Source organism: Hyaena hyaena, unplaced genomic scaffold (genome assembly GCF_003009895.1).
Source record: "Hyaena hyaena isolate Hyena2069 unplaced genomic scaffold, ASM300989v1 scaffold_248, whole genome shotgun sequence".
In the NCBI taxonomy this organism is placed as follows: Eukaryota; Metazoa; Chordata; class Mammalia; order Carnivora; family Hyaenidae; genus Hyaena; species Hyaena hyaena.
Genome location: NW_024080881.1, coordinates 760,881 through 779,163, shown reverse-complemented (window position 1 = coordinate 779,163; position 18,283 = coordinate 760,881). Strand labels below are relative to the sequence as shown.

At 47.6% G+C, this 18,283-nt stretch overlaps 1 protein-coding gene across 5 annotated transcripts; it reads right to left on the bottom strand.

Moving 5' to 3' along the window:
* Positions 1-792: 792 nt before the first annotated feature.
* Positions 793-10,143, bottom strand: SNX15 (sorting nexin 15). 5 transcript variants are annotated; one of them, XM_039244941.1, is made up of 8 exons: positions 9,928-10,143; positions 4,340-4,375; positions 4,022-4,142; positions 3,315-3,430; positions 3,077-3,224; positions 2,614-2,757; positions 1,391-1,636; positions 793-1,093 (listed from the first exon to the last, which is right to left on the bottom strand). In XM_039244941.1, the coding sequence occupies exons 1-8, from the start codon at positions 10,024-10,026 to the stop codon at positions 987-989; spliced, it is 1,017 nt and encodes a 338-aa protein (XP_039100872.1). In that variant the 5' UTR covers positions 10,027-10,143; the 3' UTR covers positions 793-986. The 5 variants fall into 5 exon arrangements, with proteins under 5 accessions (XP_039100872.1, XP_039100874.1, XP_039100873.1 ...); XM_039244943.1 differs by having other exon boundaries at positions 3,315-3,473; positions 9,928-9,991; XM_039244942.1 differs by lacking the exon at positions 4,340-4,375.
* Positions 10,144-18,283: the final 8,140 nt, after the last annotated feature.

The window sequence follows — 18,283 nt, the reverse complement described above, 5'->3', positions numbered from 1 at the left end:
TATCCCGCCGAACCCCCACACTTCGTCTCTGGGCACCTCCCAAAATGACTGACCCTAATTTAGGTTCCTCTTCATCATCCCTTTCATCCAATAACCTGGTTCAGTCGGCCTTACTGTCATTCTCTACTCTTGTTTCCCTGGAGACTATTCTCCCCGCTTTCTAGATCAGGGGTCAGCAAACTTTTTCTGCAAAGGGTCAGATAGTAAATGCTTTGAGATCTGGCAGGTCGAAACTAGTCAACCTGCCAACTAGTCACCTCAGCTGGCGGAGTGGGAAAGCAGCCACCGCCAATATTAAATGGATGAGCCTGATTGTGTTCCACAACATCTTATTTTTAGATACTGAAATTTCATGTCATTTTCGCCTGTCACAGAATACTATTCTTTTGATTTTTTTTTTCAATTATTAAAAAAACGTAAAAACCGGGGCGCCTGGGTGGCTTAGACGGTTGGGCGTCCGACTTTCGCTTAAGTCATGATCTCGCGGTTCGTGGGTTCGAGCCCCGCGTCGGGCTCTGTGCTGACTGCCAGCTCAGAGCCTGGAGCCTGTTTCAGTCTGTGACTCCCTCTCTCTCTGACCCTCCCCTGCTCACGCTCTCTCTCTCTCCTAGAAATAAATAAAACATTAAAAAAAAACAACGTAAAAACCCTTCTAGCTCATGGGCCTTAAAGAAAAAGGCAGTAGGCAAAACGAGAGCGCTGGCCCATAGTTTGCAGAACCCTGTTCTAGACGGGTAAACAGCTAGTTTAGGACCGGAGATGCTGCGCATGCAGGATAGACAGGATCACAAGTATGAGTCCCTGATTCCAAGGTGGCAGACGTGGTCAGGGAGCTTCAAATTCATTATTTGTCTCATTCTTGGTCCAGTTACATAGAGAAATGACCCCTAAAGTTACAAGACCAGATACAGGGTCGGGCCCCAGGGACAGTAAAAGGGAGTGGCTGGCAGTGCTGGAGCTAGTCCTGGGTAAGGGGTCCCGCCCTCTCAGGGCGGGAGTTGGGACAGATGCAGGCGCAAGATTTCTTCTGCCCGCTTTAGGTACTCAGCTGCCTTCTTCTTCACACCCTCCCGGCGGGCAGATGATGGGTCACCTATGGAGAGAGAATGGTTCAGCTGAAATACCGGGGTTCAGAAGCCCTGGTCCAGCCCCTTACGGTTCACAGAGCATCAACATGCATCTCCCCCACTCCCCAGGAATCAGATCCATTCTCCCCATTTTACAAATGAGGAAGTTGAGGCCACAAGAGGTAAAGAAACGGCCCAAGGCTATACAGCTGGTCAGTGACGAACAATTCTGATCCTTGACTTGTTTGCTTTTCACATTCCCTTCCCTTCACCGCACTATCCGAAATTCTCGGCCTGACCTTCCACCTTCCAGTCTTACTCACCGGGAACCCCTTGGAGCAGGATGTGAACGCCGTCCCGATAGCCTTGCAGGGCTGCAGGGTACGCCCCTGCCTTCTCATCGCGCAGGGCCTGGGTGATGAGCTCTGTGGCTTGGCTCAGATAGGCAGGGACGGGTCCTTCTTCCTCCTCCTGCCCTCCAGGCTCCCAGGGCTCCTGGTCCAGGCTTTCAGACTCTACCTCCATGGCTGCCAGCTCACCCACGTGGGTTGGACTGGGGCCCGCACCTTCTACAATCAGATATGGAGGACTCACGCCAGACTGGCCCTCCCTTTCCCAGGACCCGCTGCCCATCCCCAGACCTGTCTTGCCCATCAAGGTACCGACCTGTCCCACGTGGAGGGAAGCAATGCCTGAGCAATTCAAGAGCCATTTGCACACAGCATCTATTTAAATTTGCACACAGATCTATTTCACTGAGGCAGTTCTTTGGTTTTGTAAAAATAATAACAAAAAAATGACCTTCCTAATTCTTTCCTTGGGTGCACATTAACATTAGTTTGTGAGGTCTGGGTCCCTGGGCCTACTCCTCTCCTGACTATAGTTGAAATACAAATCTAAGAATTCTCTCCACAAAGTCTAACTGAAGGATGCTACAGCAACTTTGCCAGGCCAAGGATAGAAATGCTCCAAACCCTGGAATGTGAGAATAATGGATTCCGAGAATTTCAGGTCTTACAACTTCAGTTGAGAACCGCGTCTGTGGGAGGGCCTTCCCCGTTCCATGGGGTGGGGGTGGGCGGGGTCTTGTGGTGCCTCCACCTTCCAGCAGCTGCTGCAGGGTCTCCTGTGCTGCTCTCTGAGCTCAAACCTCGCCCCTCCTCAATCAACAGGCCTCTCCTGCCTTCAGGATCTGTAGCGCAGCCCTGAGCCAGGCGGGAAACCCCACCTTGGGCTTCCAATGGAAGGAAGTCAAAGCCTCTCAAGACAGCGTGACCCCTGCCTGTTCCAAAGCTTTCTCAGGGAGAAGATCTCATGGTGGGAAGTGGCTCATTTCCTTCCTCTGCGGTTGTTCACTGTTCACGGGCCTCCAGCATATGCGCCCTTGCAGGCGGCACCTGCTTCTGATTCTAAGGCTGGCGATTGCCCGAGGTGGGGGGGGGGCACCTTTCAAGGATTCACACAGGCACTACATGTGCTAGTTGGTGGCTCTGCCTACCCTCCTTGCCCCTACATCAGCCCCCCTCTGCTTGTCCAAGCTTGTTACCTTCCCTGGAGAAGGGGTCGAAGAGGGCAAGCTCAGCGTCTGTGAGGGGGCCTCGGGCAGGGGAGCTGGATGCCTCCTCGGTGCTCCCACAGTTAAAGACGAGATCCAGGGCCTCCTGGGCAGGGCTGGATGGTGGGGGATCCGCTGAGGAATAGATCGTTGGTGACATTCATGCCTGACCTTATCATTTCCCGGCTTTCCAAATGGAATCCCCTCTCATTAAGTCCTTGTGGCACCCAAGGGCACAGATAAGCCTATGTTTAGGGTTTGTATGTTTAGGGTTTAGATTAAGAAACTCCAGCCTAGACAAGGGAAACGGCCTGGCTAGAGATCCTCAGCAGGTAGAGGCGCTGGAACATACCCCAGAATTTTTACTGGGGCAAATCTTTGCTGGGGAGGAAGTGTGTGCCCTCCACCACCCCCAGACCCTCCAGCCCCGGCACCCTCCCCACCCCCAATGTACCTGGAGCCTCCAGTTCCTCAAGGCCTCTCCTCTCTGCAGGGAGTGGCTGGGGCAACCAGGGCTCCTCAGGGGGCGGCGTGGGGATCAAAGGGGGTGGCAGGATGTGCAGGTCCCTGGACATGTCAGAGGGCCGAGTTACCTCCCCACCCTGAGGGAGAGAAAGACAGGGATGGGGGGGTGGTCTCTGGTGGGGCCTCACGGGCAGGTATGGGGAGGAGGGATGAGCAGGTGCACATACCCGGAAGAACTCCTTGAGCTGGGGGCTGTTGTTGAGTGCAGGGATGTGCACCGTGAAGCGTAGCAAGTCCTCAGCCCCCTTCCGCCGCTCCTCAATCACCGAGGCCTCAAACCGGCCTGCAGCCACCCCCAGGCAATGGGTGGGGAGAGAGGCAGCGATCTGTATATTTCACTTAATATGTATGTTTCACTTAACCCAATATAACCAAAATAGTCTCCTTTGAACCCGTGATCCATATATAAATGATCAAGATAGTTAACATTCTATTTCAGCGTGCACTCACCCCCTAGGCACACCTTGGCTCAGACTCCCCACATCTGCCTTACAGTTGCTGTTTTTGAATAGCGAGGGTCTAGAGGGTCACAGCAGCTTTGGGGAAGGGGGATTCTTGTTCTGCAACTTACAGGCCGAGCCTCTTCTGACCCTGAGCCTCAGCTGCTTTGTCTTGAAAATGGGGCTAATGAAGACAGGATGTTAAAGGGCTTGAGACAACACTAAAGGCTAGGCTGCTCTGAGCCTCGGTTTCCCCCTGTGTGGAAGGAGGCTGTCCCTGAGGGTCCTTCGGCTCCCTGAAAGTGTCTCTGTTGGGGGTTTTGGCTCCCCTCATCCAGGCCCCACCATCAGGGGTCCTCCTTGCCCACCTGTCCCTCCATCTGCAGCCTGAAAGCCTAGATCAACACTCAACAAACACCTGGGCCAATACTCACCGAACACCTGGGCCCGGGGGAAGGCAGGAAACTCCTCCAGGCGGCGGAAGAGGTTGCGGTGGGTGTAAGCCAGGTCTCCATGCAGCTTGCGGAAGTCGCTGTACCGCTTCCAGACCACCACCTAAGGGGGATACAAGACTTGACTCAGGCCAGCAATGGTGGAAAGAGGTTTCTCCACCCCCAGCGTGGGCCCAGCGCGGGTGTGCAATTGGGGGGGTGGCACCCCCTTCTCCCAGGGTCGCGGAGTTACCAGTTGTTCCTTTACTGCTCCCGCATCTGGAATTGGGGAATGGTCCCCCTTCCTCCCAGGAGCCTCACCTCTTTGACATCCTCTGGGTCCCTCTTTGAGATGAACTGAGGAAGAAAGGCAAGAACCAGGTGAGACCGGAGACTGACATCCGACACCCCATCACGCAGTCAAATCCAGGGATGCCCCAGGTACCTCCCAGCCCCCCTCAAAGAGGCAGAGGCCTTTGCCTGTTGGCCACTGGTATCAAGGTGATCTGGCTTTGAGGCTTTGCATGACTTGGAGCTGTTTTACCACGTGCCCGTTTCGTCATCTGCCAAATGCGAGGATCCCTAAAGATCCATCCAGACCCCTTGGTCCTCAGCCCAACTTTTAGCTCAGTTCCTTCGCGAATTATGTGTCATCCTTGTACACTGGCCCCGCTAACCTCTGTATCTTCCAATTGGAGCATATGTGCCACCTACGAGAGCATTATTTCATTTCCTTCAAAGGGCCGAGTCCCTGCATTTCATACTGAAACCAAAGAACCTCAAGTTCTCCAAAGATCAGGTTCTGTCCCAGGAGCCGCTCCTTCCTTAAGTGAGGAAGACTCTGTGGGCAAACACTCTCGAACACAGAAGACCCATGACTGAGGTTATGATCCCTCAAAGAGCAGACTGGGGTCTGAGGTGGAAAGAATTCCCTGTATTCACTATGCTATATTTCTAATAATTAGGGGGCGCCTGGGTGGCTCAGTCGGTTAAGTGTCTGACTTCGGCTCAGGTCGTGTCTCGCAGTTTGTGGGTTCGAGCCCCGTGTCGGGCTCTGTGCTGACAGCTCGGAGCCTGGAGCCTGTTTCGGATTCTGTGTCTCCCCCTCTCTCTGCCCCTCCCATGCCTGTGCTCTGTCTGTCTCTGTCTCTCAATAATAAATAAATGTTAAAAAAAAAAAAAAAAGAAAGAAAGAAAGAAAGAAAAGAAAAGCTTGGACTACCTGATAGTTTTCAAAACATCTCCTTTTAATTATCCTAGAGGCCAAGGTGGCAGATATGATGAACACGCTCATTTTACAGAAGAGGAAATGGAGGTTCAGGGAGGAGGTGGGACCTGTGCAAGATCAGACACCGGGGTTTGCAAATGATCTGATAAAGGGTTAGTACCCAAAATATATAAAGAACTCCTATAACACACCAAAACCCAAACAATCTAATTTAAAAATGGACAGAGGAACCAAGTAGACGTTTCACCAAAGAAGACATCTAGATGGCCAAAGGACACATGAAAAGACACATCACTCACCATCGGGGAAATGCAGACCAAAGCCACCTCACCCCAGTCAGAACAAAGAGGTAAGAAATAACAAGTGTTGGTAAAAATGTAGAGAAAAGAGAACCCTCGTACACTGTTGGTGGGAATGCAAACTGTATGGAACACAGCCCTAAAAAATGAAAAATAGAAATACCATTGGATCCAGGAATTCTACTTTGGGTAGAATTTCTTTGGGTATTTACCCAAAGAAAACAAAAACACTAATTCAAAAAGATATACACTGTATTTACTGCAGCATTATTTACAACAGGCAAACCGCAGAGGCAGCCCAAGTGTCCACTGACGGGTGAACGGATAAAGAAGATGTGGTATGTACATAATGGACTAACACCCAGCCATACAAAAGAATGAAATCAGGGCGCCTGGATGGCTCAGTCGGTTGAACGTCTGGCTTCAGCTCAGGTCATGATATCACGGTTCGTGAGTTTGATCCCCGCATCAGGCTCTGTGCCAACAGCTCAGAGCCTGGAGCCTGCTTCAGATTCTGTGTGTGTCTCTCTCTCTGCCCCTCCCCTGCTCACACTCTGTCTCTCTCTCTAAAAAAAGAAGAAAGAAGGAAGGAGGGAAGGGAAGGGGAGGGGAGGGAGAGAGGGAGAGAGAGAGAGAGAGAGAGAGAGAGAGAAAGAAAGAAAGAAAGAAAGAAAGAAAGAAAGAAAGAAAGAAAGAAAGAAAGAAAGAAGGAAAGAAAGAAAGAAAGAGGGGCGCCTGGGTGGCTTAGTCGGTTAAGCGTCCGACTTTTGCTTAGGTCATGATCTCGCGGTTCATGGGTTCGAGCCCCGCGTCGGGCTCTGTGCTGACTGTCAGCTCAGACCTGGAGCCTGTTTCGGAGTCTGTGACTCCTTCTCTCTCTGACCCTCTCCTGCTCACGCTGTCTCTCTCTCTCGCTCTCCTAGAAATAAGTAAAACATTAAAAAAAATTAAAAAAAAAAAGAAAGAAAAAAAGGAAAGAAAGAGATAAAGGAAGAAAGAACATTTAAAAAAATTAAAATTGGACAAAATATTTGAGCAGGCACCTCCCACCAAAGAATATGTTTGAATGGCCAATAAGATTATGAAAATATGCTCAACATCGTTAGTCATCAGAGAAATGCAAATTATACTGCAATGAGGTGTTACACATCCACGAGCCTAGAATGCCGAAAATGGAAGATGCTGATGATATCAAGTGCTGCTGAGAACAGGAGTATGAAACAGGACAACTACTTTCGAAAACTGATCATTTCTTTTTCTTTTCTCTTCCTTCTCTTCAGATTTTATTTTTAAGTAATCTCTACGCTCAACATGGGGCTTGAACTCACAACCCCAAGCTCTACCAAAAGAGCCAGGCAGGTGCCCTGAAAATTGGTAATTTCTAAAATGTATTTACTTTGAGAGAGAGTGTGTGCGAGCACAAGCTGGGTAGGGGCAGAGAGAGAGAGAAGAAAAGAGGGAAGAAGAGAAGGAAAATCCTAGGCAGGCTCAGCACTGGCAGCATGGAGCCCTACTCCGGGCTCAAACTCACCAACCACCCAGAGATAATGACCTGAGCCGAAACCAAGAGTCAGATACTTAACAGACTGAGACACCCAGGTGCCCCCAAACTGGTAATTTCTGGAACTACACATGTACCAATCAAGTGACCCAGCAATTCCACTCCTAAGTACATACCAGGAAGAAATGGGTGCACACGTCCATAGAAGACTTGTACATGAATGTTCACACAACTTTACTTGTAACAAATGAAACATTTTTTTTTAAGTATTTTTTATTTATTTCTAGGAGAGAGAGAGAGAGAGACAGCGTGAGCAGGGGAGGGTCAGAGAGAGAGGGAGTCACAGACTGAAACAGGCTCCAGGCTCTGAGCTGGCAGTCAGCACAGAGCCTGACGCGGGGCTCGAACCCATGAACCGCGAGATCATGACCTAAGCGAAAGTCGGATGCTTAACCAACTAAGCCACCCAGGCGCCCCGAAACATTTTTTAGACAACAGGAGAATGAATAAAGAAATGGTGGTATATTTATACAAGGGACTACTTCCACACAGCAATAAAATAGAATCGACTACTATACACTCAACAACATGGATGAATTCCAAAAACATTATAGACAGCGAGAAAGGCCAGACACAAGAGTACTTGCAATGGATGATTCCATTTGTACAAGCTTCAAAAACAGACAAAACTAGTCTATGGCAACAGAAGTCAGGTCAGTGGTTGCCTTTGTGGGAGGACTATAGAATGGAAAGGAACAAAGAAAGACGTCTATATCCTGGTCTGAGTGCTGCCTGTACAGATGTACACATATGTAATGTGAAAATTCCTGGGCTGTATGCTTAAGATTTGTGCATATTACTTTACGTAAATTATGTCTGTTTTAAAAAATTTACAAGGAGAAATAACAAAAAAAAAAAAAAAAGGAAAAATACCAGCAAGTGACTTGTAGAACGTCACTGTGTATAAATAATAAAATGGATACACATGTCTGCTTTTTTAAAGTCTTTTTATTTTTTTATTTTTTTAAATTTTTATTTTTTTTATTTTTTATGTTTTATTTATTTCTAGGAGAGAGAGAGAGAGACAGCATGAGCAGGGGAGGGTCAGAGAGAGAGGGAGTCACAGACTGAAACAGGCTCCAGGCTCTGAGCTGGCAGTCAGCACAGAGCCCGACGTGGGGCTCGAACCCACGAACCGCGAGATCATGACTTAACCGACTAAGCCCCCCAGGCGCCCCTTTAATAGTCTTTTTAAAAATTTTTTATTTTGGGGCCACTGGAGTGGCTCAGTCAGTTAAGGTCCGACTTCGGCTCAGGTCATCATCTCACAGTTGGTGGGTTCGAGCCCCGCGTCGGGCTCTGTGCTGAATGCTTACTCAGAGCCTGGAGCCTGCTTCAGATTCTGTGTCTCCTTCTTTCTCTGACCCTCCTCGTTCATGTTCTGTCCCTCACTCTATCTCTCAAAAAATAAATAAATGTAAAAAAATGTTTTATTTTTATTTTTTGTTTTGTCAGGTGATTATCTTTCTTTTTCTTTCATTTTTGTTTAAATTCCAGATAGTTAACATAAAGTGTAATGTTAGTGCCAATAAAATTTTGTGACATATCTACTTTTATTTTTTCTTAATTAATTTATTTTGAGAGAGAGACAGGGAGAATCCCAAGCAGGCTCCGAGCTGTCAGTGAAGAGCCTGACTCGGGACTTGATCTCATGAACCTTGGGGCTCGATCGATGACCTGAGCCTAAGTCAAGAGCCGGAGGCTTAACCGACTGAGCCACTCAGGTGCCCGACATATCTGCTTTTAAATATACGGTTTATCTGCAAGGATAAATAAGAAACTAGCTACACTGGTTCTCACAAAGATGGCAGACAAATGGAGATGGTAAGGGAGGGAAAATTATTTATCTTTAAAAGTTAAAAAAAATATCAAAATAATGCATTTACTTGTTTAAAAACAGAAAGACTTCTGAGAACCGGCTACAGCAACTTGCCACACCCTTCCCACCCATCTAGTGACGTCTTCCTAGGGGCACTATTTTTGTGTGTTTTTCAGGCCAAAGGAAACACTGAAAGGATAGGGGGAAAACTCATTTGAAATATCTGGGATTCTGCACTTAAATCCTGAACTTTGGAGATGTCTTTGTGTTTTGGTTTCCCTTTAATAGTTACTAATGCACCAGTTTAATAGTTGCCAGGTTCAAAATTCTAAAGGTACAGAACAATTTATAGCGACGTCTTACCCCAACCAATTCTTGTAGGTTATTCTACATTCTTTAATACCGTTTCTATTTTTTAATTCTTCTCTTGGTTTCCCCCAAGTATCTATAAAATGTGCTTATAATCGCTGTTACTGCCTCATACGTCAACTTTCCTCTTTATCTATTGACTTCCTGCTACAAACGTGAAGATAGAGACTTACTCTTCCGATCTTTTGAACTGTATGAATTTTTAAAGGCATAGATGGGTATTTTCTGAAAAATTAAAAACTAAAGTCTTCTTGTAAATATCAAACAAACCAGTTAGCAGAAGTTACTCCAAGAGATTGGAGAACTAACTAACATGCGGATGGGGCCAAAGTTTTCCTCCTAATTTAAAGAAATTCACAGCCCGAACTGCAGACACCACACTTTGGGCGTGGGAACCCACCCCTCCCACTCCGGGAACTGCCGTCCACGCCCTTTTAAAAGGACAGCGCCCTCCCGGGGCCTCGCCCCCTGAAGGCTAATGGAGTAAACGAAGGCTCCTACCGCAGCCTCCCCTTAAAGGGGAAATCCATTCCTGTCGTCTAAAAAGGGAGCTTCCAGCTGCTCCTTGCCTTAAGGTAAAACCCGGCCCCCCTCTGTTAAAAGGGTAAAGGCCCCTGCCGGGCCCCACCTCACCTGCGCGGTCACTTTATACTCGGTGTAGCCCTTGGGGTGGGTCCGGGGGTCCGAGACTGTGTAGTGCCGCAGAAAGTCGTCCTTCGCCTGGCGGGACATGGCAGCCGAGCTGGAGCCGGGCTGACCGCCGGCCTCTGCCTCCTCCACGCCGCCCCCGCCCCTACGGGTCAGTCTCCGCCAGCCACCGCCTCGGCGGGGCTTGCGCCCTCCTTCCTTGGGCCCAGGGAGCAGTCGCAAGTGACGGCGCAGTTCTCGGCCCGGGCGCGCGGCCAGGGAGCGTCTAAAAAGTTCTCGGTTGTTGGTAAAGCGTGAACCGGGTGATTGAAGAAAAGTAAGCACCCGGGAGGTTGGATCACGCAGCTCTGATGGCGGTCAAGCCCGCCCCATCAGGCATCGCCAAACAGCTTCTCCTCTGCTCCGAATTCCCTACTTTCATCTAACCACCCAACTTTCATTGTGTCCAATGTGTGCCAGTTGTAGCCAAATCATTTCCCTGTCTCCCTCCGTAGGATTCGATAATTCATGTTTTCCGGGAAGGTAGGGGCATCACAAGTTCTGAAGTCAAACTTTTTTTCTTTTTTCTTTCCTTTTTTTAAATTGTATTTGCTTAATTAATTAATTAATTAATTTATTGTTTAATTTACATCCGAGTTAGTTAGCATATGGTGCAACAATGATTTCAGGAGTAGACTCCTTAATGCCCCTCACCCATGTAGCCCCTCCCCCTCCCACAGCCCCTCCATCCACCCTCTGTGTGTTCTCTATATTTAAGAGTCTACTAAGTTTTGTCTCCCTCCCTGTTTTTATATTATTTTTGCTTCCCTCCCCTTATGTTCATCTGTTTTGTTTAGTATCTTAAATTCGTTGTGTGAGTGAAGTCGTATGATATTTGTCCTTCTCTGACTGATTTTGCTTAGCATAATACCCCCCAGTTCCATCCACATGGTTGCAAATGACTTTTTTTAAATGTTTATTTATTTTTTAATATTTTATTTTTTATTTTTGAGAGAGAGAGACAGCATGAGCAGGGGAGGATCAGAGAGACAGGGAGACACAGAATCTGAAGCAGGCTTCAGACTCTGAGCTAGCTGTCAGCACAGAGCCCGATGCGGGGCTCGAACCCGCGAACCGTGAGATCATGACCTGAGCTGAAGTCGGAAGCTTAACCGATTGAGCCACCCAGGTGCCCCTTTAATGTTTATTTTTGAGAGAAAGAGAAATGGAGTGTGAGCCGGGGGGAGGGCCAGAGAGAAAGAGTGAGACACAGAATCTAAATGTTTTATTTATTTTATTTTATTTTTTTGAGAGAGAGACAAGCGTGAGCAGGGGAGGGTCAGAGAGAGAGAGGGAGACACAGAATCAGAAACAGGCCCCAGACTCTGAGCTAGCAGTCAGCACAGAGCCCGACACGGGGCTGTAACCCACGAACCCTGAGATCATGACCTGAGCCAAAGTTGGACATTCAACTGACTGAACCACCCAGGTGCCTCATGAAGCCTGAGTATCTTGAGTGAGGGACTGAGGGCACAGTGTCTGGCAAGGGGACTGATTTGTTCCTGGTGTGCAGTGTTGGCCGCAGATTTAGCAGCCCAGGCTCTGGGCACTCCTGACATCTGGCATCCTGAGACCCCCAACAGGAGACCATGAGTCCCGGGTTTCCTTTTGAGAACCATCCTTTTGGCTGGGGGTAGTTATGATCAGCATCTGGGACAGGCCCAGGAGGACCCTGACTGAGACCACCACCGCCAGGGTGTGAAGCTTAAAAGTGGTAGTGTGGGGGGCGCCTGGGGGGCTCAGTCGGTTAAGCGTCCGACTTCGGCTCAGGTCATGATCTCACAGTTCGTGGGTTCAAGCCCCGCATTGGGCTCTGTGCTGACAGCTAGCTCGGAGCCTGGAGCCTGCTTCAGATTCTGTGTCTCCCTCTCTCTCTGACCCTCCCCTGCTCATGCTTTCTCTCTCTAAGAAATAAATAAAACATTAATAAAAAAAAAAAAACTTAAGGGGCACCTGGGTGGCTTAGTCGGTTAAGCGTCCAACTTTCGCTCAGGTCATGATCTCACAGTTCGTGGGTTCGAGCCCCGCGTCCGGCTCTGTGCTGACTGCCAGCTCAGAGTCTGGAGCCTGTTTCAGTCTGTGACTCCCTCTCTCTCTGACCCTCCCCTGCTCACGCTGTCTTTCTCTCTCTCTCCTAGAAATAAATAAAAATCTTAAAAAAAAAAAAAAACTTAAAAAAAGTGGTAGTGTGGGGGAGGTACTCAAGTCTCATGGGCACTCCTGTTGCTGAAACTCAGACGTGTGGGCACCGTACTGCCAGTCTCCAGAAAGAGGCGAAGCAAACTCCCAGAGGAGACTTGGGGAAGCTCAGGCACAGAGTAGATTATCCAGGAGGTGTTTGGGAGGAAGCTGAGATCGGGTAACCTCTGGAACAATACACACCTCTGAAGACCCATTTTATTTGTTTGTTTATTTATTTTTGAGAGAGAGAGCACAAGCAGGGGAGGGGCAGAGAGAGAGAGGGGAAACACAGATTCTGAAGCAGGCTCCAGGCTCTGAGCTGTCAGCACAGAGCCCGACACGGGGCTCGAACTCACAAATTGTGAGATCATGACCTGAGTCAAAGCCCAGCGCTTAACAGGCTAAGCCACCCCGGTGTGCCTGAAGTCCCCTTGGAGACATCACTTCTGCCCTCCCAGCTCTCTCAGCAGGACTGGCTCCAAGTTTTCTTCTTGCCCATAATTCCGTCCCCACTCTGGCCCTGCAGTTCCCAATATTCTCCTTTTTCTCTTTTTTTTCGCCCTGTGCCCTCCAAGCCTGTCGCTGGACACTGTAGAAGAAGTTCTCAGACGCCAAACCAAGTGGATGTGCAGGGCTGCCTCTGTGAGAGGGTAGCAGCAGCCGGGGTCTGCACATAGGCTTGATTTCGTGTTTCATTAGATGTAAACATCAAAGAGCCTCAACGTATGAAAGGGAGCACAAAGGGTCTTAAACATTAACGAGAGGGGCGCCTGGGTGGCTCAGTCGGTTAGGTGTCCGACTTCGGCTCAGGTCACGATCTTACGGATCCGATCGTGAGTTTGAGCCCCATGGCGGTCTCTGTGCTGACAGCTAGCTCAGAGCCTGGAGTCTGTTTTGGATTCTGGGTCTCCCTCTCTGACCCTCCCCTGCTCACGTTCTCTCTCTCTCTCTCTCAGAAATAAATAAAACATTAAAAAATTTAAAAAAAAACATTAACGAGACACACATCTGGTGTTTAGGTGAAGGCGTGCAGAGAGTGCGTACAGTTTCACCGACTGCCAGGCAAGGACAGTGGATCTGTTTCTTAACCGCCTTCTGGGGGCGCACGGGGCCCTGTATCTTGTGATGCTATTGAGTTCGACAGCCTGGAGACCAGATCATGGCTGATGCTTCAGTGATTTTTCCCTTCACCCTCCAGGGCTTATAATACCTTCTCTAGCAATAACTCCACACTTCTCCCCTTTTGTTTTTCAGTTGGAGAAACAGGAGTTGTGGTAGAAGTGGTGAGCATCAGGGTGTTGGTGAAGAACACCTTGGGTGACTTGTTAGAGGAGCAAAGAGACACCAGCACGTTGATGACTGCAACGAAGAACAATGTTATAATAGGGTTAAACCAGGAGTGGGGATTGAACCCGGAGAACCAGTGTTTTTGTGTGGATCTGGCTAGAAATAGCACTGAGAGTGTCAGTGGTAGCTCGTTGGCTTTCACCTTGAAGCTCTTTTCATTGCCTTTGCAATCTGACTTTCAAATTGTCAATGGAGACGTTTAGGGGTGAGTCGCATGCCTGACTGAGATGTTGATGCATCTGATTCCAAGACTCATTGTCTAAAGCGGGAGTGATCCAGTAGGTTGTGAAATCTGAGTTGTGATGGGGCCCATACCGCATACAAGTTGTGATGGGGTCCACAATGCCTGTTGATGCTCTCCTGGCAGGGACAACAGCAGCTTCTAATGCCTCAAATCAGGCGAGGATTTGTTGATCGACCCTCACCTGCCCTTCTAAATTTAACGTCGTGTTTTGCACGTGTTGATTTATGTGGTGCGAGGTCTGTAAAGAGCTGGCTAGAGAGGCAGTTGCCGTGCCCCCAGCACTGTAAGGGCCAAAAAATGGTGGCCAAAAAAATGTCCAGAAGCCTCTTGGTTCTTTTTCTTCCTTCTAATGCAGAGTCAGGTTGTTTAATTGGGGACCCCTCCCCCACTCAATTGGACTGGTAATCAGAGTTATGCCTTTTGTTTGGCAACATAAACAAAGGTTATATGTAAATGTGGTATGTTTATAGTAGAGAAACAGGGTCACCCACATTTTGTTTCCTCTGAAAGTGGTGTGTGTCTCATTAAAATCTGGAATTGCAGATGCAAGTAAGAAAATACATGGCCTTGGAGAACATATACAAGTGCTCATCGGTTTAGGGCCAGTTAAATTTGCCATGTATAAATGTAGCGGGACCATGTCTAAATTTTCTTCGAACAAATGGCAGGCCCATCCTCCAAGAGGAAGTTTTAATAGAGGAATAGGCGTTAGTGGAATATTTGAGTCTACGTATCAGATCTGCAAATCCTGGATTCCATGTGGCGTTAGAAGCATCGGCATGGAAAGGAAGTGACTAATTCCAAATATGTCCTTCCCAAGTTTTATTACTTTCCAAAACCATCAGCCCTTGGGGTCCCCAAGAATTGTTTTTTGTTTTTAATTTCTGAGAGAAAGAGAGATACAGTGTGAACAGGGGAGGGTCAGAGAGAGAGGGAGATACAGAATCTGAAGCAGTCTCCAGGCTCTGAGCTAGCTGTCAGCACAGAGCCCAACGCGGGGCTCGAACCCACAAACCGTGAGATCATGACCTGAGCCAAAGTTGGACGCTTAACCGGCTGAGCCACCCAGGCGCCCCTGAAATTTTTTCTAACATTCATTTATTTTTGAGAGAGAGAGAGAGAGACAGAACGCAAGCAGGGGGAAAGGCACAGAAAAGTGAGACCCAGAATCCGAAGCAGGCTCCAGGCTCTGAGGTGTTGGCACAGAGCCCGACGCAGGGCTCGTAGTCACAAACCGTGAGATCTTGACCTGAACCGAAGTCTGATGCTTAACCAACTGAGCCACCCAGGCACCCCAATCTTCCTCTTCTTTGGATATGACATCGTGTTGGGAGGGGTCCCCATCATCATGATGTTTGAAGTATTGGATCCTTGAGTTCCTCGTGCCGGTTCATGATGTGTTTATTGATCGAGCAGGTACCCACACAGGACCTTGAGGAGAACGCATGGCAGCAGAACCTCTCCCCCAGGTTAACAGCTGTACTGGACCCTTCCAGGTTGGCCTCTAATTAGGCAATCTATACCATACCTTGGGTTCTGGGAGTTTCTGTTCCACTTGAAAATGTTTGAGCATAGCAGAATGAAAATGTGTCTAATTGTAAGCAATTTAGTATCAACAGATTTCTCCTTATTCTTGCCTTAGGGGTGACATTTCCCCCCTTTTGTTTGAACAAAAGTAGTTTTGAGAGACAATTTGTGGCTCTACAATGGCTTGACTTTGGGGGTTATAAGGTACTCCAGCAGAGTGGTGTATTCCATTGGTATAAAAAGAGTTGTAATTGTTGTGCGGTGTAAGCTGGGGCACCATCGGTTTGATTTTTTGAGGTACCTCCATCACCGTAAAGCATTCAAGGAAATGGGAAATAATGGTGAAATATGTTCCCCCCTTTGGGCAGAAGCCCACATGTAGCCAGAAAGCGTGCCTATGGACACATGAACCCATTGAGTTTTACCAAAAGATGATATGTGTGTAACATCCATTCGCCATAACGGATTGGCTGTTAGGCCCCAAGGATTTATTCCGTAGGGTAAGTAGGTAGGGGAGAATTGTTGACAATCTGGACAGGAATGAATGATGTTTTTCGCTTGAAAAAGAGGAATAGAAAATTGTTTGGATAGAGAGTGTGCGCCTCGGTGAAAAAACGAATGAGGTAATCATGGATGAAAAAAGTGGCCTTATTAATAAGGAGTCAGCTGGGTCATTTCCATCTGTATGGGACCCAGGCAAGTGAGAATGGCTTTGAATATGAAATCTAAAACTGAGGTGATGACATGTTTGTAAAAGTGCTTGGGCTTCTAGAAACATATTGAGCCACGGTTGATGGAGATTAATATGGAGAGTGACACAGGGAAGTTCATTAAGTAATTGAGCAACATACTGGGGACCGGTAATTAAATTAATTAATTGGTCGATTTAAAAATGTTTTGAGAGCTATATAGCAGCAGCCAGTTCACCCCTTTGGGTAGAAGCAGTGGGAGAATTTGTGTGGGCGAGTGTGGGTTCTGTTTTCTGTCCATGTAATAACACCTCAGGAGGCTTTTTTTGAGCCATCAATAAAAACAGTAAGAGCATCATGAATGGGGATGTTTTGAAATGAAGGGTCTAGGGGCCTCTGGGTGGCTCAGTCGGCTAAGCCTCCGACTTCAGCTCAGGTCATGACCTCACGGCTCATGAGTTCGAGCCCCTCCTCGGGCTCTGTGCTGACAGCTCAGAGCCTGGAGCCTGCTTCCGACTCTGTGTCTCCCTCTCTCTCTGACCCTCCCCTGCTCACGCTGCCTCTTTCTCTTTCATAAATAAATAAAACATTAAAAAAAAAAAAGAAATGAGGGGTTTAGCAAAGAGATGGAGAAATTGAAGGCCCTGAATCCTCTTATATGTGGGAGAGAATAGAGAAAGTGACCTGTGTAATCTGTCACACTGATTCGAAAAAGTTCAGTGTGGAGTCCAAAGATAGTCTATCTCGTCTTTGTTAATCCCTGGAAAAATAGATAGAGGGTCAGTTTTGGTAAATTGAATGACGTGATTGCGGTCTCCTCGGATTAATTGCTGTCTAAGTGTCAAATAAGGAAACACCTGACATTTGGGTTGGGAAGATAAAATTAACCATTCAATGATTACAGATCTGATAGGCAAAAATTGACAAAGAACTCCAGTAGGAGAATGGGGTGTGTTTATAATTTTAAAAGTGAAAGGAAATTGAGATTTCTGTCGATCAATAAAGGTGATGGAGGCCATGGGCTATGAGATGCAATTGCTATAGAGCTTTGATGTGGCCTGCGGAGGGGAAGCAGGGCTAGGGTCATCTTTTAACAGATCAAACAATGAAATCAACTGATATGTCCAGATTCCTAATGTGCGTCTGAGCCAACTGATACGCCCTAAGAATGGTTGTAGTGAACTAAGGGGTCATGGGTTAGGAAGGTGAATTTTTTTCTTTTTTTATTATGTTTTATTTATTTCTAGGAGAGAGAGAGAGACAGAGTGAGCAGGGGAGGGTCAGAGAGAGAGGGAGTCACAGACTGAAACAGGCTCCAGGCTCTGAGCTGGCAGTCAGCACAGAGCCCGATGCGGGGCTCGAACCCACAAACGCGAGATCATGACCTAAGCGAAAGTCGGACGCTTAACCGACTAAGCCACCCAGGCGCCCCAGGAAGGTGAATTTTTATGTGTTGTGGAATGACATAGTTTTGTGGGTTTTTGTTTTTGTTTTTTTTTTTACAAATAGTTTATTGTCAAGTTGTTCTCCATATAACACCCAGTGCTCATCCTGTGGGTTTTTTTTTTTTTTAATGTTTTATTTATTTCTGAGAGAGAGAGAGAGAGAGACAGCATGCGCAGGGGAGGGTCAGAGAGAGAGGGAGATACAGAATCTGAAACAGGCTCCAGGCTCTGAGCTGGCAGTCAGCACACAGCCCGACGCGGGGCTCGAATTCACGTGAGATCATGAGATCATGACCTGAGCCGAAGTCGGACATTTAACTGGCTGAGCCACCCAGGTGCCCTGGAATGACATAGTTTTATAAAAGTTTGTATCCTAAATATTTCCATGAAGTTGACCTTTGAATTTTTTTCAGGAGCGATGAGGAGGCCAACGGAAGTCACTGACTGATTAAGAAATTGTAAGCCATTTTCAAGAAGGATAATGACGTTAATATCTGGAGGAATTAGAGCTGGGTTCGGAAGGCTGAATTGCAATGGTCCCATTGGGATCATGGGAGCATTCTTAGCTCTTAGGTCATGGAGGAGCCTCCATTTACCTGAGCTTTTTGGAACGCAGAAAATGGGAATGTTCCACGGGCTAGTTGAAGGTTCAGTATGTCCAAGATTGAGCTGTTCTTTAACTTGTATTTGAATTTGTTTAAATTTTTCCCCTTTTAAAGGCCATTGATCCACCCAGTCTGGTTCCCCAGCTTTTCAGGATGGTTTGAATGGGGAGATTTTTTTCAGCAATGGCCTTCAGAGTAAATTTGTCTGTATGGACAAGTTTAGTTGAGTAAGTAGGTCCCAACCTGATATTGGGAGGTTAAAGG

What these genes read in the sequence shown, in the direction of transcription:
- SNX15 (XM_039244941.1), bottom strand. Translation starts at nt 10,026, where the DNA reads ATGTCCCGCCAGGCGAAGGACGACTTTCTGCGGCACTACACAGTCTCG. An exon ending in CCCCCGGGCCCAGGTGTTCG is followed by an intron (nt 3,431 to 4,021) that starts GTGAGTATTGGC and finishes GGGTGGCTGCAG; the next exon opens with GCCGGTTTGAGGCCTCGGTG. An exon ending in TGAGGAACTGGAGGCTCCAG is followed by an intron (nt 2,758 to 3,076) that starts GTACATTGGGGG and finishes TCTATTCCTCAG; the next exon opens with CGGATCCCCCACCATCCAGC.